Source organism: Periplaneta americana, chromosome 13, assembly GCF_040183065.1.
Source record: "Periplaneta americana isolate PAMFEO1 chromosome 13, P.americana_PAMFEO1_priV1, whole genome shotgun sequence".
NCBI lineage: Eukaryota > Metazoa > Arthropoda > Insecta > Blattodea > Blattidae > Periplaneta > Periplaneta americana.
Genome location: NC_091129.1, coordinates 102,891,677 through 102,916,645, shown reverse-complemented (window position 1 = coordinate 102,916,645; position 24,969 = coordinate 102,891,677). Strand labels below are relative to the sequence as shown.

The 24,969-nt window shown below is 33.2% G+C and overlaps 1 protein-coding gene and 1 long non-coding RNA gene across 5 annotated transcripts in view; one reads left to right on the top strand and one right to left on the bottom strand.

The window, feature by feature from the left end:
• LOC138712187 (mitogen-activated protein kinase kinase kinase 7-like) overlaps nucleotides 1-24,969 on the bottom strand; it is a 166,683-nt gene that overhangs the window by 122,924 nt on the left and 18,790 nt on the right. The window contains exon 10 of one of the 4 annotated variants that reach the window (XM_069843691.1): nucleotides 15,903-23,988. The exons of the other annotated variants lie outside the window; for them this stretch is intronic. Coding sequence (XP_069699792.1) covers nucleotides 23,855-23,988 — 134 coding nt within the window. The 3' untranslated portion in view covers nucleotides 15,903-23,854. Of the gene's footprint in view, nucleotides 1-15,902; nucleotides 23,989-24,969 lie in introns of those variants that run through there. 4 annotated transcript variants of the gene reach the window in all.
• Nucleotides 4,497-19,614, top strand: LOC138712190 (uncharacterized). Its single transcript, XR_011335658.1, has 3 exons — nucleotides 4,497-4,723; nucleotides 19,242-19,308; nucleotides 19,488-19,614. It is a non-coding gene; the product is annotated as an uncharacterized lncRNA (long non-coding RNA).

The following is a 24,969-nucleotide window of genomic DNA, read 5'->3' as shown; positions in this document are numbered from 1 at the left end:
AACAGTTGCTTTCTGGTTCCTTTTATGTCACCAATATTGGCCGCACGTCACTCACTCATTATGATCTTTATTTTTTAAAGTGTCACACCTGAGTTTTCCACTACTGTACTTCAGTATTATTTCACATAGACTTTGTTTCTAATTTTCCTTTATCTCGATAACTTTTACTTCATCACTTAATGTTAATTCCACATTTTATGCAACTTTTTTTTTACCTGGAAATCATTACACTTGCACTCTGTCTAGCTACGACAGTATACAGGTGGGAAGCATTGAAAATCTTTGAAGGGACTCGTCTGCCTAGTCAACAGGATAATAAAATTTATGACCGAAAGGCCAACACACCCACGTACCCTCTACAATTTTGCAAAGAAAACTTGTTTTTATCTTAGTGACCTGCATATTTCGTATATTCCTTGAAATTACACGCTGTTTCAAAATATAGTGTGTCCAAAATATTGTTTCCGTTTTGAACAGTAGCAGACAGTTTCTGTTTCCGCGTTGGACAGTTTCTGTTTTATTCAGGAAAAATTACACATAATACATACAAATTTCGCCGGGACCAATAAATTGTTCCGAAATAGACAGGATTCCAGGTTATTCAGGTTCCGATTTGAACAGGTTTCACTGTATTATGAAATGTAAATGGATTTCAACAGTTTGAGTAGACATAGTACAATTTCGTGAGGGGAGAAGGTGAAAGCCCTTTCACCTTCTCCCCTCATTGGGACTTCATTGGACCCTTTAAGTCTACATGGCTGAATCAACAGATAGCACCATACAGCTGAGTCATGGTATCTATAAAGAAAGCAACCATTCGGGCTTCAACAGCATTCCTAATTAAAGAACTGGTAAGACACACATACAACAAATTCAATAAAGGTATATGAATATAAGGTGTAAAAAGAATTAATCGACAGTAGAAAATAAATCGAAACAAGGCTCTCAGGCTTACCAATCTCCATCATTATTCATTCAGCTATCGCTACTCTTAGCAAACAAGCTGCATCAGATGGTAGTGAAGGAATGTAGCATGAACACTATTAAAAAGTATTTTTATAGCTGACTCTGTACTCCTATGATATATGTTTGAGTCTACCGTTCAATCCTTCAACTTGGTGCAGTTTAATTAAAATAACACATTTACTATTTGCAACAGTCCCTTGTGAGGCCTTCAATTGTAAAAACTGGAAAAAAAAAAAAAAATTGCCATATAACATGCCAACATGCAAAATTACTGAAATATGTTATACACAAAGTAATCTTCCCCGGTTATTACTATGTCAAATTGAAATGTGTATTTCAATTTAGTTACTTGTCATATTGCTTCATTTCATCCTTACACGAGAGAAATCTTAACAAATGTTATGCAATATTAAACATTTTTAGAATTCTATTTAACTCGGATTGGCCATGTGATCAAAGACTTACAAGAAAAAGAAAGTAAAACTGTTTGAGGAATCGCCAAAAGTAAGAAGACCTTCAGGAAGACATTGACTAAGATATAGTGATAATTTACAAAGTGATTTCAAAATTCTCCTAATTAATGAGGAGACCCAAAAACTGGTCAAACAGTTTTAGATATACAGGTAATAGTGTCTAATGTCTGAAAGAAGAAAATTAATTACTGCAAAACAGATTGTGAAGACAGGCTTCCTTTGAATTCTGTTGTGAACTCGGTAATCAAGAGTTTTCATATATAATAATAAACATTTTAATTGGTCACTATATTCATGGAATTAGACTTAACTTGACTGTTTTTATTCATATTACAAATTTTAAATAGTTGAATACTAATACTGTAAAACTGTTACAAGCGTAATTTTTACAGTACTCTGTGTATCACTGCAACTCCTTAAAGGAATAGTCTCACATTCAAATAAAGAGCTTTTTTTTCTCTCTAATAATAATAATAATAATAATAATAATAATAATAATAATAATAATAATAATAATAATAATAATAATAATAATTGATTAACAGTAAAATTCGTCCAAAAGATAAGAACTTCAAGATAAAGATAAAAATAAAGATAAAGATGATGATGATGATGATAATAACAATAATAATAATAATAATAATAATAATAATAATAATAATAATAATAATAATAATAATAATAGGATCAGAGAAACCATAAAGTAGCACAACAACTCTCAGAAGAAAGACTCAAGAAATAAAAGCAGTCTTCAAAAACCAGCAGCTATAAGGTGATGTGAATGCAGTAAAGGGGGAGAAATGGAAAAACATCAGGGAACTCTATGGGAAAGGAAAAGGTCGTCAGGAGTCAGTTGGATTGTTCCACTTTATGACTGGATATGAATAGCCTTGCTCATCATCTTCGTCGGATCAAGATTCTCCAATCTCCAGTATGTCTCCTGTGTGGCGAACCAAACAGTGTCACTTATGACTGAGGAACACCTACTAATTTGCAACAAACTGAACCCCACAAAACAACTGAAGGGAGATGTGATATATCTTTACTGGGAAGCTACCTAGGTAGAAAGAAAATGACAACAATGTCAAATCCTGCCATTGGATAATAATAAACAATTACAATAACCAAGATATTGAGCAAGATGGCTCAGACAGTAGCATTTGAGACTCGCATTCGGAAAGTCCTGGATCCAAACCCAGTGGCCGACCAATCTGACTGGAGTTTTTCATGGTTTTTACTCAGTCACAAAGACAAAGGCCGGATTGGAAATTTACATGCTATGATTCATCACCAACTCAATCACCAATATCATAAACATTAACCAAAACCTAAAATCAATTACATAAACACAAGACATCTACAACGCACAATAGAAGCAGGAATTCAACAATGGCAAAAAGGCCTACTGGTATACCCACAGATTCTAAACACGCGATATGACCACAGTTAAAGTGTGTATAAATAAATTCACAAAAATCTTCCGGAAAATCTAGCTATACAATTAGTCAGAAATATATGGCAAATGCTAGCAAGATTCTAACTATAAAATTAAAAGATATTGTAGTTCTTGTTTCTCTTTTCTATCACCAGTACTAAAGTATGCACAGTGTGTTATAACTGGAACTTGGAAAATTCAGGTGGCCCAAATTTTGTTTCTGGGTCTGTACATGTAACAAAGTATTTGCATTTAAACATAAATTTATCAAAATCATGTGCACTGTATGGAATTCTTCTGAAAAAAGGGAATACTGGATCTAATTAATAATTTTATTTAATTTCTAGCTCAACTTCACATCAGAAGTATAATTATGAACGAAGATGACCTGTTAAAATAATATTTTAAGAAATCAGTAAATGTTATTTTAATTTCTTTTATTGTAATATTCAATTTTATTCCTTCTTTTCAATTTCAACTCATCCTTTTTACAGTAGTTCCTACTTTGCAGCACTTTCAATACATTGAATTTAATAATGTTCATATCATCAAATAGAAAAAGGTTAATAGTTTGTACACAATAATTTTGCAGAAAAATGGAGTCTCTCTCTCTCCCCCTCTCCCTCTCTTTCTCTCTCCTTCTCTCTCTCTCTCTCTCTCTCTCTCTGGGGGGCTACATTTCAGTCAAACTTAGGTACAAATTAACTGTTAACTCGTCTGTAAAAATATTCAAAATAAATAATAATCAATTTTTCTAACAAAGATATTTGGAGAAATAATGTTGCATTGGTAGATAGCATAGTTTAGGTTAGATAGGCTAGGCAACTAGGTTTCTTAGCATAACATAGGTTAGATAGGCTAGGTAGGTAGGTTACTTAGCACAGTGGGTGGATCATAGCTAGTGACCCACTATGTGTCTCCGATCTCTTACGTTTTTAATGCCATCATACTGAAGTAAATACAATTGGGCAATTTTATTTCTTTGTAATTTTATTAACAATTATTATCAACAAATATTAATCAACGATTATAGTTGTCACCATCTCACCACTACTACCCTTCATGCATTAGGCAGTCGACATTTGTTCAATTTAATGCTATTTAAAGGTTTTACACTTATTTTTTAATATTCTATCACAGACTTTATCTATCACATAAATACTAAGATTATAATAAACGTTTACTGTGTTATATAGAGACCATAAATGAAATAGTTTTATAGTTTTACTGCTCTGTGTTACTTTTGCTCAGATTCTAAGGATTAGCTTGACAATGTGTTTTCTAGAATAACCAGAAAGAAATAGTACACTTTTGAACGAGAATAATCCCTCTTATAATTGTAACACAATTTGTGATACGAGCTACTGGTAAATCCCATCAAAGATGCTGTGCTGTTATACTCTGTTACAGCCAACAAAAACAGTTAATAAGGGCTATGTAAGAAGACTAGAAGATTACACAGGTGTGCCAATATGATGTGGCAAATTGGTTGGCAAGTCTGTACGTGTGTGACTCAGCGAGGCTAACCAAGAAGATGAGGTCGCAACAACAATGCCCCACTATCTCCACAGTGACTGCTGGAAATAGCTTCGCCTGCCATAGCTTAACTCAAGGATCGAAAAGAGGAGTCAAGTCAAATCATGGCGTGTCGAGTCGAGTCATTGCACAGTGATGAGTCGCCTCAAAACATCAGGACACAGCTGGCCTCATCTCTCTCTCTTCCTGGCTGCTGCACTGCCACATACATGTAGCGAATCCTGATAAATATAACTAGGAAAAAAGAATGACTGGATTTAAAACATGATGAAACTGAAAAGAATGCTCCAAACAACACATCTGGACTCTAGAGGTAATTAATTCAGAAAGCTACCTGTTTTTTTTGGGTACTATATTCTGAATGGCTGGGATATATAAATGCAAAGTATTCAACCACGAAACAACAGAATGTGACGGTAACTACATTTAAAACACTTGAATTCAAGTACGTAGTAAATGTAACAACAAATGGACTGTTTAAATGAGGTGGTGTGACATGTAGAGTAGATTCCTTAATTCCAATTGATGATACAGAGACAGCTTTTATAAACGAATGACATTATAATTTAAAAATAACATTCTACTCTTTAGTACCATAATACGTTAATTTAGACAGAGATCATTAAACGAATCCTAGTCTACAAAACACAATATCATCATTCAGATACTAAAACGTCCAGCAAAAGATGACGTCGTTTAAATTTTTCATTATATAAAAAAATAGTTGTGATATTGTTTTTCTTTTTTTTTTTTTTGCCATACGACGAAGATGGTTTTTTGCATGTAGTTTATCTAACAAGATTTCTTCATAACTATAGGGCGCCTTACACATAAACATATGTAATATGTACATGTAAAATATAAACGTTTTTCTTCAATAATATTATTTTAAAAACATAAAAAAATGCTGGCAGAGAAAATAACAATATCTCGAGCAAATCTGTCTTGATACAGTATTTTTCCAGTACAAATTCCACTAACCAGCATTTTGACCAGCAGTCCCTAGTGTGGGAAATGTTGTCCAGCTATTCGGGTAAAAATGGGCCAATTCACTCAAAATTTAATCTCAATTATTTAACTTTAATGTATTCGATTTAAAACTGTAAATGAAAGAAGGTAATATTTCCAAGTGATTTGCGCTATGACGTATTACAACGATCATAGGAATGAAGCTATATCCTTGTTTGAACTTGACAAAAATAGGTTTATTGCAAAACTTCACAGCTGCAACATGTTTTTGCCTGTTACTCTGACTTGGGTAACTTTTTTTTTTTTTTTTTCATAAAAAGGTTACTTCCGCTTCACCATTTGTGCTACTTTTTATATCTGTTAAAACAAGCAGCAAATCTGTTCATAACTCTCAATTCTCTTTTAACGGAACATTTAAGGGAGTATGCACACCTTTCACTGGCATAAATTTAGTACAATTCAACATTTAATTTCTACGTAATATCCTGAATTAATTTTATGTTGGCATTTGGTATAGTTAATAGTCAATGTTTCTATAATAATAAACAATTTTTAGGACCCAAGAAACTTCTATTGTTAAGGATAATCATAATACAGTGAAACTTCCCAATAGTGGACACCGCTGGGGAAAAATTAAATGTCCGTTTTTGAGAAGTGTTCACTATGTATACAGCACATCAAAATACAAATAGGGCTATCAGTAAGCTTACTTTTCCAGTCAGATGTAATTCCTGGATCAACAGAAGCAGATTCACCACATATACTTTTGTAGGAAATTGTGTTGTTACCGAAACTTGTCTAGCCAACCACCCGAAGCTTTAAAATTAGAATTACCCAACTCTTTTGCAATTTCTAAGGCTTTCTCTCTAATCAAGGTCCCAGATAAAAGCATCTTATTTGCACTAGCAGGGCAGAACCATTCATATGTTAAATTGTCAATGGCAAGCCCCTCAGTTTTAGGAAAAGCTCTTTTTGTGTTCCCATTTGCATTCTCAGTGTATGATTTTAAAATAACATCCTTGTTTTTCAAAATTTCACTAACATGAGTTTTTCCCACATTAAACTTTGTGGCCAGCTCACGAACACTTAATTCGACCCTCAAATACTAACATTGTAACTCAATTTTTTATGGTTTTGAGTTATGCTAGTTAATATAGTCTTAAATTGTTTCTTTTCTTCCAGTACTATCATTGTACCTCTAAACCTTCCCATTCGTATGTAAAATCTTATTGTTACTATCTGTATACTCTGATTTACACGATCATTTTAAAATTCATTTGCTTCTCCTGAAAAATGGAAGAAAGTGAGTTACAATGTTAATACTTGTGAGGATCGAATTTTTCCTTCTCACTATGCTTTACAATATCCACTTTCTCTTTTAGTGACAAACGTTTACGTTTTTGTGACATTTTTAACGTGATTGTACTTCCGAACACTCAACCTGACAAACTAAGAAAGTATGGACTGCTCACGTACAGTATCACAACTAACAACTGTGCTGCTTACCTTCAATAAAGTACAAGAACGTTCAAATGCACGATAATGATTGTTGCAAAGAATTCCGTTAGAATTCCGTTTAATTTACAACCTACTTTTTTTTTTCTTTCACGCTGTCTGTTATTTGGAAGTTTTAATTGTTGTTGGGTGATACATTTCAGTGTCCGCATCCGTTATTGAGAATGTCCGCTATTTGGAAGAATTGTATCATAAGGGCCAATGTTATTTTGCAGGGGAATTTTAAAATGTCCGCAGTGGGAAGTGTCCGTTAAGGGAAGTTTCACTGTATGTTTAAATAGGGGGGAGGTGAAATTTGTGTAGAAAAAATTGGTTTCTCTCATATCCTGTACAATTTTATATATTCCTTAATGCTTTCTTCTCTACTTTATTCAGAATGTGTTAACAAATTCTGCACTTTGCAGTTGAATATATAAATAAGAAATATTTTTTACATAAAGCATCATTAATGAAAAAAGAACTTGAAATGATAAAACAAGGTTTGTTCACCAGTATGAAATAACAGTTGCACGCAAAATTTCACAAATGTATCTCAAGAATTGTGGAGTTTCGACGGAAACGGTTTCGGAATCACTATAGTATATTATTAGTTACGGGAAATAAGTGCCAAACTTACCGAAGATGAGAAGTTCTGTCCATATATAGGGACAAGTCAATTGACACAGTCTCACGTTTTAGGTCATAACTCCAAGAGTATTAGAGGTATTTAACAATTTGTTTTTTGCTATACTATTGAAGAAAATCCATTCAACAAAAAAATAATCACTTTTTCGACTTCCGAAGGTGTATATGCCTCCTAAGAGGAAAAAACACACATGAAGTTGAAATAACTGAATAAATTTGTATAGTATACTTAGTAATTAAATTCAAGTAATAAATAACTAATAGTAACAATATAAAGAATGTATACTTTTAAACCAATGCTAGACTGAAAATATATTACAAAAACTGAAAAAGGAACCTATATTTCATTATACTAAATATCACAGAAGTGGAAAAAAGTACTTCAAAGAATATTCTGACATTTTTGTTTCACCACAGATCCCATACTCGGTGTAAGAAAGACATACTCCTCATCAACAATGAGACAATGGTCGAAAATGGGGGAGAAAGTTATTTTAGATACATGTTGCACAGGTCGTAAATTCATGTCAATGGAATAAAATGGAATTGTAACACAGATGGAATCTGATAAGATCCACTCATTCTGTATTATGCAAAAACTACGATGATCATCATCATCACGATCACTTCAAGCAAATTTTTAAAATGTTACACATAATTAAAATATTGCGATGAAATCACACTGTCAATTTTCCTGAATAAAGGCAGATAAACATATTTTATTCACTGAACTTAAGGCTAAAATATATCAATGACAAAAAAACTCAATCAGTTGCTGAAATACATCCTGACACAGTCCCGTTTTACACCTCCTAAGGTGAATTCCATCAAATTTGTTGTAACCTTTCCACCCAAATTAATTTATCTGATATTCACTCATTCATACGTCATATCCCTGTAGGTTGAATTTTCTCTCATATTTCATAATTCCAATTTATTATCATATATTTTTATGAACTACTTGGCATCAAACACAAACTGAATATCCAACATCATCTAGTCTCCAATTCTATTATTAGAGCAATTTTATCACTACGTTTGGGCTACATTTCTTAATGTGAAGTGTCAATCTTCAACGCAAACCAAACTCTGTGCAATGTGCTTCTGTCTACATGTCTCTCTTCTCTTTCTCTACCTCCATTTCTCTCTACATCTGTCTGCCATGTGGTCCCTCCCAGATGGTTGACTGGGTTCCCCTACTCTCAATCTTTCTCCTATTTCTAGACGTCCATGTGTCCCCTGTCTGCAACTGTCCCTGCATTTCATTCCTTCACTTCGTGTTTAATTTCCTGATGCCATATTCCAAACCCAAGCAGAAACCTCCTACAATACAGAGCAGTTTCGGATTTTAATTACACTGCCACATAAATTAATCGCATTATAAATCCTAATGCCATAAAAGGACAAAAATATATAGGGACTGCGCTTTTTTAAGAAAGAAACTTTACGACATAAAACTAATCTATAAATAGCTTGTATTAAACAAGGACCAACATAATTTAATAACTTTCCCATTCATTTTTCATTCATAGTTTTCTGCCCAAGGCCAAACTCAGCATTCTGCAATCTTCCCTTTTTCCGTCTTCCTCTTAGTCTCCGTATATGATCCATATATCTTAATGTCGTCTATCATTTGATATCTTCTTCTGCCTCAAACACATCTCCCATTCACATTCCTTCCAGTGCATTCTTCAGTATGCAGTTTCTTCTCAGCCAATGACCCAACCAATTTCTTTTTTTCTTTCTGATCAGTTTCAGCATCATTCTTTCTTCACCCACACAGCTTAATTTCTATCTGTCCATTTCACATGCTCCATTCTTCTCCATATCCACATTTCAAATCTTTTATTCGCTTCCCTTCACTTCGTCGTAATGTCCATACAATGCTACATTCCACACAAAGCACTTCACTAGTCTCTTCCTTAGTTCTTTTTTCAGAGGTCCACAGAAGTTGCTCTAAAAGCTTCCTCCGCCATTGCTATCCTCCTTTTGACTTCCTGGCAGCATTTCATGTTACTGCTTGCAGTACTTCCCAAGTATTTGAAGCTGTCCACTTGTTCCACTGCCTTATTTCGAATTCGTACATTTACCTTCTTTATTTTTCTTCCGATAACCATGATCTTCGTCTTGTTTGCATTTATCTTCATCCCATACTGCCCACAGCTGTAATTTAGTTCCAGTAGCATATCCCTCAGCATTATCTCCTCTTCTGGTAATACACTCATAAATTAAATTGTAATTAATAACATAAATAAAATTCATAACAATTATCTTAACAATGAAAAAGTTACTTTTAAATATTCCACGTTTATGCTTATATTAAGGAATTTATACTTTACAATAGTTTTCTATTACCTAAAGCTAAATTAAAGTTGTAATGATAAATGTTGAGAGTCAAATTCTTCCTTTGGACCAATCCAACAGAATTTTGCTCCTAACAATCCTTTAAACTCTTGAACAGCACAACAATTATTATTATTATTATTATTATTATTATTATTATTATTATTATTATTATTATTATTATTATTATTATTATTATTATTATTTTTCTTCTTCGTGATATTTTGTTATTGTTTTATAATGCAAAAATAATACAAAAAGGTAGCCTATGAAACACGTTTATAAGGTTATACAGTTATTACATTCGTCAAATTCAGAAAACAAGCTAAAACACTGACTCGTGCAATAAAGCATAACATTGTATACTAGTTTCCTAAATAAAGAGCAAGTAGAATATGTAAGTAATAAAAATGCATACCTTACAAATAATTACATTCACCACTGGAATAATGGTTAGCATGTCTGACCACGAAACAATTCGGCCCAGGTTCAAATCCTCGTTGGGACAAGTTACCTGGTTGAGGTTTTTTCCAAGATTTTCCCTCAACCCTTTAAGAGCAAATGCTGGGTAACTTTCGGCACTGGACCCTGGACTCATTTTGTTGGCATTAACACCTTCATTTCACTCAGATGCTAGATAACCGTAGCAGTTGATAAAGTGTCATAAAATAAACAAATTAAAAAAATTGAAATATTTAATCGAGTGATTGTACCAATTAATTTCGTTTTGTTCCTGCATGTGAAATAATAATAATAATAATAATAATAATAATAATAATAATAATAATAATAATAATAATAATGTGAAATAATACCATTAAAACTTATCTAAGTAATCAGTTACGCTGAGAATATTATAAATGTAATAGTACATTATGCAACGAGCCTATAATGGCAGTAATTAAGACGCAAGTATGTTTATTTATGAAACGAGCGCAAGCGAGTTTCATAATTTTCATACAAGTGTCTTAATTACCATTATAGGCAAGTTTCATACGACTTTTTATGCTCGACTATATTTCTAACTTGAAAGTATTGAAAATTAGGTCTTTTTATGGTTATGTGCGAACTGACCTGAATTGTGAGATGTGCGCAGGCGCGAAAGTATTGATTTTTTCCGAGGTCGAATGTCATTGACCTTGGCACAGAATAAGAATGAACATTACTCTGATATGACCTGGAAATTGATTTAGAAATGAAAAACGAGATGACAAATTGAATTTATTTGAATATTATTATCAATTAACGCTAATTATTATAGTAACAGAACATAACCTTCTGCGACAGTATTGGATTTCCAGCCTCCGTGACTTTTCGCTAATTGTCTGTCGATTGCATATCCGAGAATAATCGATATAATGGTACAAAGCTGACTTGTCATTGGCTGAAGACCTGTACTTTAATGAGTAGGTGTACTCTAATGACATGCATTATAGGACTGCTACCATGTGTATAATTACTACATTTCGGCATGGTCGAGCATAAAGATAATTTTTTAGGACTATCATTTATAAATTAAAATACAATTATTTAGATATTTAAATATGATCACTGTTCAACATATTAAGAGAAAATCAATTCAGTAAACTAATCTGGAAAAACTCAAATTATTAAATATTCTTTATGAGTATTACAGTTAAGAGTGAATGTACTTTACTATGCCTGTTGAATTAGGTAATTTGCATTTTAGTTTTGAAAGATGATACCACCCAACAGGTTCTAATATCGGCAGAAAGAAGACTCCAGGTTCAAGAGGTGTATTCTTTAATGTATACACGGAATATTGAACTTAAAACATATGTATAATTTAGCACCATACCTATTTAATATAGGACTGAATACTACCTTTTTCTCCGTAACATTTATTTCACTCCTATCTTAGAGAGGCAAGTAGAGGTAAAACATTTGGTCTTCAAGTTGGAAGAGTACTCTGCATTCTCCTATTCCTAAATCGAACAGCGGAACCACATGCATTGTCATGTAACACATTTCTCTCGTTGTCGCGAAGGCATGCCGTAGAGTGACAGGAAAGAATTAACATTGTGGTGAAAGGTGAAACACGTTTCAGTGCATCTGTTTCAGACAGCTGCTCCCAGTCCAAGCGAGGTGAGTCACACGGCCCAGTGCTGACAACGGGCCACCTCATCATCCTATAGAAATGTGGCCACTTACTTGCCAGTTAGTCACATTTCTTTCGCTTATGTTTGGTTAAGAACACCAGGTGGAAAATTTCCAGAAAAGAAACAAATAGTTCTGGGCAAGTATCAAATGTAATAAACATTTTTCTATACATCGTGTTTCATTTTGTTTTGGATACATTTTAATTTAGGCATTTTGCCAAACATGTATAATTAAAGTCCAATAAATTATTTATGCCTAAAATTATTTCTTCTTCTTATTTTATTGCGAAATTTATGAGTAATCGAGGATTAAAATTGGGTCATTCGATATCATATTCAAATATCCAGCTAAAGAAGCTGGGAAATGAACAAATTTCTAAATAAAAAGTATAAAGTGTGTCATGTGTCAGAGACATAAGACAATTTTATACTTCGCACTATGCAAAGTATAAGTGAAAGCATTGTGATGCTGCAAAAGACTGATTTCGAGACTTAAAAAAAATACACGTTTTCAGCATTAGTAGGTGGGCAGATGTTGAAGAAATGTCAAGTACTTCATTTTATGCTATAACAGAACAAAATATGAAATTTTTATGTTTCATTTTTTTGCCAGTTTTGTTCATTAGGTCACTTCTTTCATAAGTCACTAGAAGTGATTTTCTCCAATTTTATTTTTATTGATTTGTATAGCACTTTTTTAAATTTCGTTTTATTTTCCAGCAATCTTACATACAGATCATAAATGCTGTTTTTCCACTGCTTAATATTTTTTTTGCTGACCTCTAGTCTGTGATCACAGTGATTCGATAAGCAATAAATAATGTGGCAAGGGTAGATTTTACCTCTAAATATAGAGTTCACTGCACTCTACTAGGCCTACTATTATTCAGCTTTTAGCCCGCAAGCACACAAAAACCAAGTGCGTGGAAGTGTTTAACATTTCTTTCTATGTAGAGAGTAAGGATGCATGAGAGGAGGAAACAAAATAAAAATGAACAATTAAAAAAATATATATATGTTAATTTTTTATCTCATCAATTGCAAATAAGCCATCATAAAAATTTTAGTAAGAGAAACATTAATGTATTACATAACATATGGCAATTATGTGTTGCACATGCATTTATCAAATACAGTTTATATTTAAAAAGAAATAATACACTGATTAACTTTCCAATTTCTTCAAGTCTGTATTAATATTTAGAAATTTACCTGGTAACTAGTTTCGAAGTGTTGTTCTTCATTGTCTAAAGTTTAGTGGAGATTCTGTGCTATCTTCTGGTTTCTTGTTGTGGTGGAGTGTGTTCATGATTGTGCCGAAAAAGGTGTGTGTTTTGAAATTGAATTGAGTGTTCAGGATGTGATGTAGGTGTGTTTTTGTACGTTCATATATTTCATATTGTTCTAGTATGTCAAGTTTCTGGTTTTTTGGCTGGTGTAGTATTTTCATGTCTTTGTCTATGTTGCTGTAGTTGCAATTGGAGTTTGTGATGTGTTCTGTGTAGGTTGAATTGTTGTGTAGTTTGGTTATGGCTGTGATATGTTCCTTGTAACGTGTTTGAAATGATCTTCCAGTCTGTCCAATGTATAAGTCGTTGCAAAGTTAATCAATGATATATAAGTAAAATGAAGGCAATAATAACTGACACTGTCAATGAAGTTTTATTTTAACCCAAAGCAAACAATGACACTGTGCAGTTTAAGATCGCCCTGAAGCATTATTTCTTTTCACAAGTTTTGCTTTAGTTTAAAAATCATACCTTATTCTGTGTTTTAGTATAATCATGGTCACCCGTGAATTTATATTAACTTAATTGAGAATTAATTTTTTAATATAAGAAAAACAGAATCAAGAGAGTAATTCTGATTTCTTTTAAAAGCTATCAGCTTTTTTGTATTCATTATCTGTCCAAATACAAAACCCTGCCTTTAATTTATCAACTTTGAAGGTCATTTTTTTTAAGCTTTTAGGGCACTTTTATGTGAATATAAGGATATTTTACTGGTCATTTTCAGTTATTTTTAGGTTATTAACATCCGCCTCCTAAATATCAAATAATACCGAAAAAATGGCTTTGGGCATAGTCTGTGTGCAGCAATTTCTCCCACAATATTGGACGGAATTTCTTCATGTATTTACATGTTAATTTTATGGGAGTGACACACATGAAATAAAGTTTTTAATAAAAAAAAATTATTAAGAACGGAAGTTTTATTTCAAATCAGGAACACAAAATGGCGATTAATTCGATTTTTCTTTTCATAGTACGAAGAGAGAAATGAAATGAGGAGCCCAAAATGTCTCCAGACCCCTATGTTGTAGAATTTAATTATTATATGCAGAATTAATTCTAGTTTTCATTGCAAGTTTTTGGGTTTGTCAAGTTCTTTTAAGCTTGTTCGAGGAATATAGTGTAGATCAGATGTCTTCCTATGTATTACATTTAAGAGATTTAATGTATTTTTTTTTTTTACACAGCCATTCTAGAAAGTAGACTGTTTTTACCCGTATTTATTATTTTACAGCCGCTTTTAACTCCTAGATCATAATATTATCATAGTCTAGTATATACAGTCACGAAGCTCAATACGTAATAAATATGCATCCATAGATAGTTGCTAATCACTAGGATCGCTAATATCGCTTCATTACAGACAATGCAAAATAGTACCTGCAGTCTATTGTTCCTAGCACCCTCACAACTCAAACTTGTGATTGTATATACTAGACTGTGATATTATCTTGACCATCTGTAGTTTATTGTAGGCAGGGACATACAAAAAGGGAGGGGGTACCGGGTTTGAACCCCGCTTTTGAAGTTTAAAAAAATTCGCATATTTAGATTTCCCCCCTCCATAATCGTTTTCCCTTCTTTAATTTTTCCCTGTCAGGGTAACAAAATCTACACCGACATAAGGCATAGTCCTCCTACCCCTCCTTCAATATAATCCCTGTGCTTGGTGTTCTGGTACATTCAAATTATAACAATGCTATCTTTATTATAGGGAGATTCACCGCTTAGTACCGACCTTGTAATAAAATAAAGCTGAAACAATATGAAATTTAACTTGTTGCTTGTTACAAATTGGATGGCTGTGAAAAAATTACGTTTCAAAGATTTTATAAGGATATTCATGAAAATGTCCTATTAGAATATAGTATAATATTAATAAATAAACCGTAACATTAATAATAATAATAATAATAATAATAATAATAATAATAATAATAATAATAATACACAAAATCTAAAATATCGATAATGTAAATTGTAAACAATTTTAACAATGATTTGTTTGATAAAATTCTGCATATACCACCGACTGTAGGGAATGCTTGTTGCTGTTGTGCTATGTCTATTATTTTCTGGTAATTTGGGACCCAATCTGGCATTCACCTTTATTTAAGTGAAAATTAGTTACGTTCAATCGAGAAAAATCACGGAAAAAACCTCGACCACATTGGTCGGCATTTGGGATCGAACCTAAGACTTCCCGAATGCGAATCATATCGTTGGTAGTATATATTTTAATGCTGGGTGTGTTAAAAATTGACTATTATACGGTAGCAAAAAGTACTTTTAATACCAGTGTGAAAAGTATTTTTAACATCTACTTTCAATTGTTTACACCAATTTATTGTCAACTGTTTCCCACCAGATACCACACAGGAGCAATCACAACTGATCTCAATAAAGCCATTCAAAGAATGGCATACCTACTTTTAAATAACTAACTCCGGTCAAGAAACATATACACAAATTACATATTTTTTGTTTATTTATTTTATTTTGCTAATACTTGTAACATAAAACAAAGTATACACAGATCAAATTTTAGCTCACCCCTGAAAGAGTATAACTCGTGCTCAGGGGCGGATTCCTGAAACAAAACTGCTTCAACAACCATTTTGTTGATAAAGTCATTTTATTGGGATTTTTCTGTCATTTTATAGGTCATTTTTAAAACATTTTTAGGACACCAAAATCCAGGCCCTTGGTGATAAAAGTTACGAGATTGGGAACAAAACAAATCATGGCCCTTCGAAATACATAATCTCCAGGTATTCGACTGTAGACTTGGAAAATTACGAAATGCCCAAGTACGAATAATCGGTCTTTGGAGCTGAACCCCAGACCTTCCAAATACAAGACAGGCATGGTAATCACTACATCATTAAGCTCGGTTCTCTCTGCTTTGTCCTAATTATTTTCATTGCCAATTCGTTATCATCAACAAGCTGTGAATATTCTGGTTCAAAAAGACCATTCGTAAGCTTGACTTAGAAGTGGGAACTGATGAGTTGGCTACTGTCTGTAGAGCAGACAGGCGACATTTGCCTTGTATTTCCTCCCACACAACAGTCACATGCAGTAGATGAAGACATTATGTTTCGTGAAACAACCAATTCATTTCTATGCACTGTGCAAAGATATAAATACATTTTAAAACAGCACATTTGTTTGGTACAGACCTACTTGGACTTGTGAAAGAATGCCAAAGAGAATTTCAAAAGAACCAGCACAAAATACACAAGCTATGCAAAATCCAGTAAATAAGTTCAAAACAACAGATCCATTTCTAAAAGCGAGAACCATTTCTAAGAACAAGAGGATGAAAATGTCATGTTGAGACACAACCGATTAAACGGTAGAAATTTATCACTGTGTCAATCTGGCATTAACGTCAATTGTGAAGATTTCACTAGTGGAATGTTCAATATTCTTAGTGAGCAAAATTGATGTTAACATTGCTACTGAAGTCACAAAAGAAGAAGCAAGCAAGATCATTAACTACTGTCGATCTTACAAATGTACTTTGCTACATTTAAACTAAAGTATGCATGCCAGTAAAAATATTACGTAATTAGAATGGATAAGAAAATACATTTTCCATGGGTTCTGTCAGATGTAGGGCTGTATGGAAATGAACTTGTCGATCATCTTGCAAAGAAGGGAACAGAATAACAAAGCAAAACAACAGCCTACATTTAACCTGACTAAAAACAATAGTCAATACATCCTCTGATCAAAGAAGTAAATAGCAACGAACTGAAATAACTTAGTATAGGATAAAATTTGGAAAAATATAGAAACATTACTGATTAAAAATCAGAAGAAAAAAAAAGAAGCAGTAGCAGCTTTTCGATTCAGGACAGGGTACAACCACAGTTTAGTATATACAGTTGCGTAGCTCAATACTTAATAAATATGCATATATAGATAGTTGCTGACCACCAGGATCGCTACTATCACCTCAGCACAGACCCTTTCCCGAGCAGACGATAATGTATGTTCGGGTTTTCTATTTCAGTGTATGGAGCTCAATGAAATATTATATTATAACTTTATTGCATATCATAGCTAAGTTTTTGATTTAGTGTAACGTGTCCATAAGTTCCGTTTACTTCTTATTGTATAATTTGTTGCAGAAATAATTACAAAACTGTGTTATTTTAATGTGAAGAGAATTTTACATGTTAACATAATCTATTCGCATCAACATTTTAAGTTTAGAATGGAAGCTATTTTGAGGTTTAATAAAAAATAATTTATATTGTGATTTTAATTTAGCACATCTACCTTCCTTAATTGTAGATAGAAAATTTACCATACCACTCCTATGAAATTAGTGTATGTACGATTGTGTTACTTCGTCTCTTAGGAAGTAGATAAATACAATAATTCAGTACGTACTCGATTGTAGTGTTAAAATACAGACAAATTGAATGTGTGGCGTATCATACATGACATTATGCTTAATTATAATGTATAATTACGAATATAGGAATATAAATAATAACCTATAATTTCCATATGACATAACATAGGCCTACATATGTAATGGTAGGGCAGTGGAGACTTTGTAAATCTAGTTGCTCTAGTAATAGCACTGTGAGGTTACAGTATTTCAATATAGTCAAGTGTCCGAAGGCCAATAAGGCAGCACTCATAAAGCAGAGGAACTAGCGCTGAGGTAGTGCCTGCGATTTCGGAAGTGAAAATCGTTGAATTTATAAGAGATTTTTTGTGGAGGTGCAGGTGATCGTATAAGCAAGGCATAATAAAAGCCAAAACTAACGAAACCTAACCTGTCACAGATCCGTATATGCAAGGAGTATGAGTACAAAGGGACTACCTCTGCGCTAGTTTAGCCTACTAACATAGTACATTAATCAGACTTCAGATTGGAGTACCGTAAGAAACGAATAAATACAACTGAAATAGAGACAAATTGCATTTACAAGTTATCACACGTAACATTATGCTTAATTATAATGTATAAACGCGAATATTGAAGTATTGGTACAGTAAACATAACCTATAATTTCAACATATCTAAATATCCATGCAGTGCAACTGAAAATTATTGAATCGTGCATAAATGAATGTACAAGAATTTCGCAATATTTAATCCAAATAAAGTCACGTATTACACATACGAACAACGTAATTTTCACACCAAAAATAATATTACACCTTAACTCGCAAGTGAATTATGTCTAAAGTATCTCATAATCATTGTTTTAAATTTATTAATGCAATTACACTACATTTTAGAGAAATATATGTTACTCTTTATGCATTGCAACTAATTTATATGGTTGAAACGCCACCCTCTGTGATCGGGTTAAGCGAGTCACATGGTCTGCCTATATTAAATCACGATACAGTGACACAGTCTATTGTTCCTAGTACCCACAGCGCTCCAAGCGGCTAGCAACTATTGCGAGAAATGCAAAAATCATCCCAAGCTTCGCAACTGTATATACTAAACTGTGGTACAACTGTCTAGCAAAGGACTTACACTGGTTCAACATTTTAGATTCTCACAACTGCATCATATGCAGATTATCAAATCTCATAATGGATTTGAACCACTTCAGTCAATGTACAGCACTGAATAATGTAAACAAAGACATAATTTTGTATTGGGGTGCTCGAAGGAGAATAGTTTAAATAATACCAGAATGATCCCATTGGAAAAGAAGAAGGCAATAAAATTAAAATGCGAAACAGAAGAAAGCTTTTCTTTTCAGTAGAATGTGCTGTACCACTTATATAAGTTTAGCAGCTTATTATGTGATTTTAAGGTTACATTCACAGAGCAAAGTTAAATTTTAATATAACAGGATGTAAGAAAGAAAATATGTATACCCAGAATAAGAAACTTTCTTTTTAATTCCAATTAGATGCGATTCTTTCTCGTATGCCAGTAGATTTCTAGTAAATTTGATTCTATCCTCTTATGGTGTTCTAGTGAACAGCATTGAAGTAGGTGGTCTATTTCGTGATGAAGATTGGGTCTTTACAGATGGTGCATGCTGGTGAGTCCTTGTTGTTAATTTTGTGCAAATGGCCTGCCAAATTATCATGGTGTGTGCTGAGTCTACACATTGCTACTGCATCCTTTCTCACTGGATGTGAATATTATTGTTCCAGGTGTTCCTTATCTGTTCCCATGGTTTATTTTTTTATATGGTTTTCTGTTTTTTGTTCTATACAGGGTGGATGGTAACCTCCGCACCAAAATGTAAGAGGTGATTCTACATGTTAATATAAGAAAACTTTTATTACACTTTTCCTTCGATGAAGCACTGTTAAGCAGAAAAAAAATAGTCTTTGCCCAATGCTCTATTGCGGTAATGGCCTGAGAGAAATGGGTGATTGCTATACAAGCAGATAGGTAAAAATAATCTGAACAGTTAAAATTGTGCAGTTGTTTGGAAATATAAATGAAGTTATTATACATGCTGTTTACGAGTAACAGGACATTAATTGTGTGCGTTTTCTATTTCCATGTTCAAGTAATATACATATTTTTCTATCAACCAACCTGTTCTGCATGCATAACAGTTGACACTATTTAATTTTATATATGATCTTCTGTCGACCACAAAATAGAAGTTCTTGCACATTATGTGCTATGTACCTAAAGATGCACTTAGTTTATGTAACTATATTAGTTTTCTTGAGGTTTAGTCTTCTTTAAGTAAAATTAAAACAAAACATTATACCATTCATATCTCAAAACACGAGTTTTACTTATGGGCCCTTTTTCTGGTCATCTGAGAACTTTAAGTTATATTGTATATTGTGATTACTGCACTATAAAAGAATCGAGAAGTTATAAAAGACTAAACTTGTTTTTCGAGAATTTGTTACGCACTTAACATTCTACTGCATACCGTACTATTTTTTTGCATGATCACATTTTTAGAATTGCAAATACTGTATAATTTTTTGCATTCAAAATATAGAGTAAATTTATTTTTCAAGAGCTTTGCATTTTATTTCAACTGTAGGCCAAAAGGTAATTAAGTAATCCCAAGATGTCAATATTATACATTCAAACATTCAAGGAATCTTCTATGCCATATCAATAAATTTAAGAATGCAGTTATATTATCAGACTCCAAAGCAGCTATTCTATCAATAGTCTCTAGACACACACTTTCATCTCAAACAGCAGAAATAACAAAAGTGTTCTCTCAATTAATAACACTCAATAAAAGCGTATTCCATTGTGGAATCCTGGGAAACGAGAATGTGAATGCTTTAGCAAAGAAGGACAGCACTGCTACTAAATCTACGTATTACTCTGTGAAAAGATTTATTACATCTACATACCTAGACTTCAACAAACAAAATTTGATAACACAATCTCAAGGGAAAAAATGGAACTATCTGCATCATAATCCACAGTTAATTCCTGATTTACCACGCAAATCGACTGTAGCTGCATTTAGATTGGCAACAGGCCATGACTGTTTGGCCAAGCACCTGTATAGAATTGGAATATATCAGTCCCCTAACTGCCCATTGTGCAATTCAAATTAAGAAATGGATTCGGAATACTTCAAAATCTGTGCTTCAGTGGCTGACCATGACAATGTCTTTGAAAAATATTGGAGTGCAACAGATCAAATGACATTACTGTCAAACACCTGGCATTAAAAAACAAAAAAACATTCAAGGGAGTATTATTTTGATAAAATTATAAATAAAAGTTGATCTTATAATATATTTGATACAATACAGTGGCTAAAAGGATTGAAAGCGATGATTCTGACATATCCATGGTTATAAAGATTGAAGAGTTATGAGAAATTGGCTGTAATTCATTGGTTCTATTATGAGTTGTAACAATAATCTATAAACAGCCCGCGTGTTGTAAATGCAATGTACTGTACAAAGCCTGTCAACAACAGTTGAAGGGTACACGGGAAAAACGATCAAGGTCCATCAAAAATCGAAATTGAGTTAATAATGCCATCTTATAGCGGAAAGGAAGTACTATCATGTGGTCTAGCTAGTAATAAGAAATCATCGTTCTTGACATTCCACTACATCAATTTCTATTAAATAAACACATAACAAAGTATTAGGTACTTAAACTTTAAAATTCGTTTTTTTCGAAACTTTCTAAAATGGACCTTGATCGTTATTCCTGTGTACCCTTCAGTTTTAAGTACAATGAAAAACATAATCATGAAAAATAGTAGCTAATTATCTTTTATAGTACTCCCAATCTTCTGCATTTTGTTTTGCTTTCCTCTAGACAAATTTCCAAAGAAATATTAATAAACTGCAAGGTTAACATACTACATAGTCTTTTCGATTAAATTATGGGTTCTTTTTCTTATTGTTCAAGCTTTATAATTACAGCAAAATTTCATTTACACATTTTTATGAAGGTCTGGAGAAAAAAACGCATAAGTGAGAAAAACGTATAACTGAAATGACATTTGATAATATCTGATTTGTATTTTAAGATTACATGGGGAAAATGAGTTGTCAATTTAGTAAAATTTCCACAAGAGAATATAACTTCACAGTTAAGTCATCTTTGTGTCTATAATAATCAGATTTATAACATTATATTCTTGAAAAATGTAAGATTATTTGTACAAAATCCTAACAGCTTAGTGCCAAAGTTGGCTGATATCTTACATCTCAAACTCCAACCCAGAAAATGTTATATTGATTTACCATCTTCATTTAATAACACATGATTATTTAAAAAACGTCCAGTTATTTTGAACTGCTTGCTTCTAAGGAATATACCTTGTTCCCAAATTGTGATAACTCTTTTGTAATTTTTTTAGTTATATCATGGTGTGTTACAAAATGTTTCACTGTTTCTAAAGCAGTAACAGCGCCATTTAATGACACAATATTGTTGTAGGAAAGCATAGGCAGCTTCGAATTTTCACGAATTTCAAAATGGGCTGCATCGTAACAATGAACATATGTTGTATTTTCGCGTTTTTACATTTTCACGGTAAACCTAATTTCGAACAAAACTGGTTTAGAACGTATAAATGGAATTTCGTATTTTCTGGAGTTCAAAATACAATTGTGTAAGTGTAAAAAACGTAAAAACGAAAAATGAACAAGCAAAATAAATCAATATGGAAAGTATAGGACTATTGCTGGGACTTCATAAAAAAAAAAGCTTTACTGTACTTCCTAATTTTTATTACAAGAATCAAATTTTAATTACTAAAATGTTATATGTGAAACTACTTGAAAAATGATATAAAGAAATATATGGATTAAAAAGTATACTGAAACGTTGAAAAGCATTCAATTAAAATTTTACTCTGTAATAGTAACATGCATGCTGACTTACAAAAATGAAAATTGTACACTGAACTGCACAGATAAAAAAAAAAAACTGAATTGGCGAAATCAAGTCCTTACATTTGGTGGTGTACTACATACAAGGGAGTCAGCCTGGTTGGCACAGTTGGTATAGTGCTGGCCTTATATCTCCGAGGTTGTGGGTTCGATCCCAGGCCAGGTCGACGGCATTTAAGTGTGCTTAAAAGCGACAGGCTCATATCAGTAGATTTACTGGCATATAAAAGAACTCTTGTGGGACAAAATTCCGGCACACCAGCGACGCTGATATAACTTCGGCAGTTGCGAGCGTCATTAAATAAAATAAAACATAACATAACATACGAGGGTGAGTCTAAAAGTAAGGTAACAAGAGCTCTCACAGGTGACATATTCCCCCTCTAGTTCGAATTTTCCACCAGGGCCATAGCAGCAGACCACAGCTTTATCACGCAGCCATTAGATGTTGCATATGTTGCGTCAGACACTCGCAATATCAGTTGTAAGATGGCCACACGCACAGAAACACGGTCGAAACATGGTCAAAACATGGAAGTGCATAGTGTGATCCGATTTTTGTGTCTGAAGAATACCTCACCAGCAAAATTCATTGTCAACTTGTTGAGATATATGGTGCAAAACAGCGCTTTTGATGGGAAGTACTGGATCATCCTCCCTACAGCTAAGACCTGGTACCCAATGATTTCCTTCCCTTCGGACTGTTGAAGAAGCAGCTAGGTGGTAAGTGATTCAACACTGATATGGCTGTTCAACAAGCTGTCATGACGTGGCTTCAGAGAGTTGATACCGTAAGTTGGGGTAATTCCGATATAATATTATAATACTGATCATTTTGCTTTTTCATTAAAAGATTGTAGCTCTTGTTGTATTATATCGTGAGGTATGTCGGACAATACATTATTTACGAAGCTAATAATGTGGCTGATATGAACCAGCTGCGTGAAGGTTTGCAGCTGTATTAATTAAGTTTCATTTTCCATTGTTGATGCCAAGTCTTTTCTGCTTGCTATAATATCCTTGTGTAACTTCAGTTCTACTGCTTCACTGGAAGGGTTTGTGACGTAGGTGAGAGTTAAAATGTGTTGTATAATTAGTTACTTATATTATTCGTAAGTTGGATAATTATTAGACCATACCTACTTGAAATTAAAACACTTAACATGGGAAATGGAAAAGTTCCAGGGTAACACCGATCATGGATGGACCTATACAGAAAAAATGGGACCATCATGGAGATGTGGTAGATACAATCCAGTTCACTTGGATAATGCTGTTCGGGCAGTAAGGAATGGAAAATTGTCCATTCGGAGATTTCCCTTGAAGGAAGTGGATGTAAGAGATGTTGTTCAGGACTACTTCAACTGGAAATGAAAAGAGAAAAGATTTACGAATAATCGTCCTGGAAATGAGTGGTTTCGTGGATTCCTAACTAGGAATAAGGAGCTCTCAAGCAGAATGAGTGAAAACAGAATCGATCCAGAGCATTCATAACGAGAGACACAATGAATCAATTCTTTCCTAATTTAGAAGAGGCCTTGAATGGAGTTTAGCCTTCAAATTTGATAAACTACGAACAAACTAATTTTTGCGATGACCTAGGGCAGAGTAAGATCATAGTTACACGACGTTCAAAACATCCAGTAAAAATTATGGACAGGTCTAAAACAAGTATTAGTGTTATGGTGGCGGCAGCTGCAGGTGGCCCTGTACCTCACCGTGTATAGAAGCACACGTCCCTATGATACCTGGACAGAAGGTGGAATTAATGGTGCAGAATATGGTCGTAATAAAAGCGGCTGGTTTGACCTAGGAACTTCTGAGAAATGGTTTTGTAAGATGCTTCTCCCCTACGCAAAGAAATTACAAGGGCCTAAAGTAACAATTGGCGTTAATTTATCTAGTTATCTGTCCATAAATATAATAAAGCTATGTGAAGAAAACAATATAAGATACGATATGTGTTATTGCCACCTAATACAATTCACTTATGTCAGCCACTTGATGTGGCATTCTCTCATCCACTGAAGGCAGCATGGAGCAGTGGAAGAAAACAAATATGGGAGTAATGCCAAAATTGAATTTCCATGAATTCTGTAATTTGTATTCTTGAAAAATGATGAAATATAGCATGGTACATTGTTCTTTGTAAGCCCTAAGTTTAAAATGATTTTTAAATATTTTTTAAACTTAAAATACTGATCGGTATAACACCTTCATACTCTAATAGTGATCATAAGGGACATTTAACAGGTGATCGGTATTACCCCATTCTACCAGTTAACACTGATCACTGATTTTTCTTTAAATCTTTTTTAAAACATAAATTATTGATCGGTAAAACC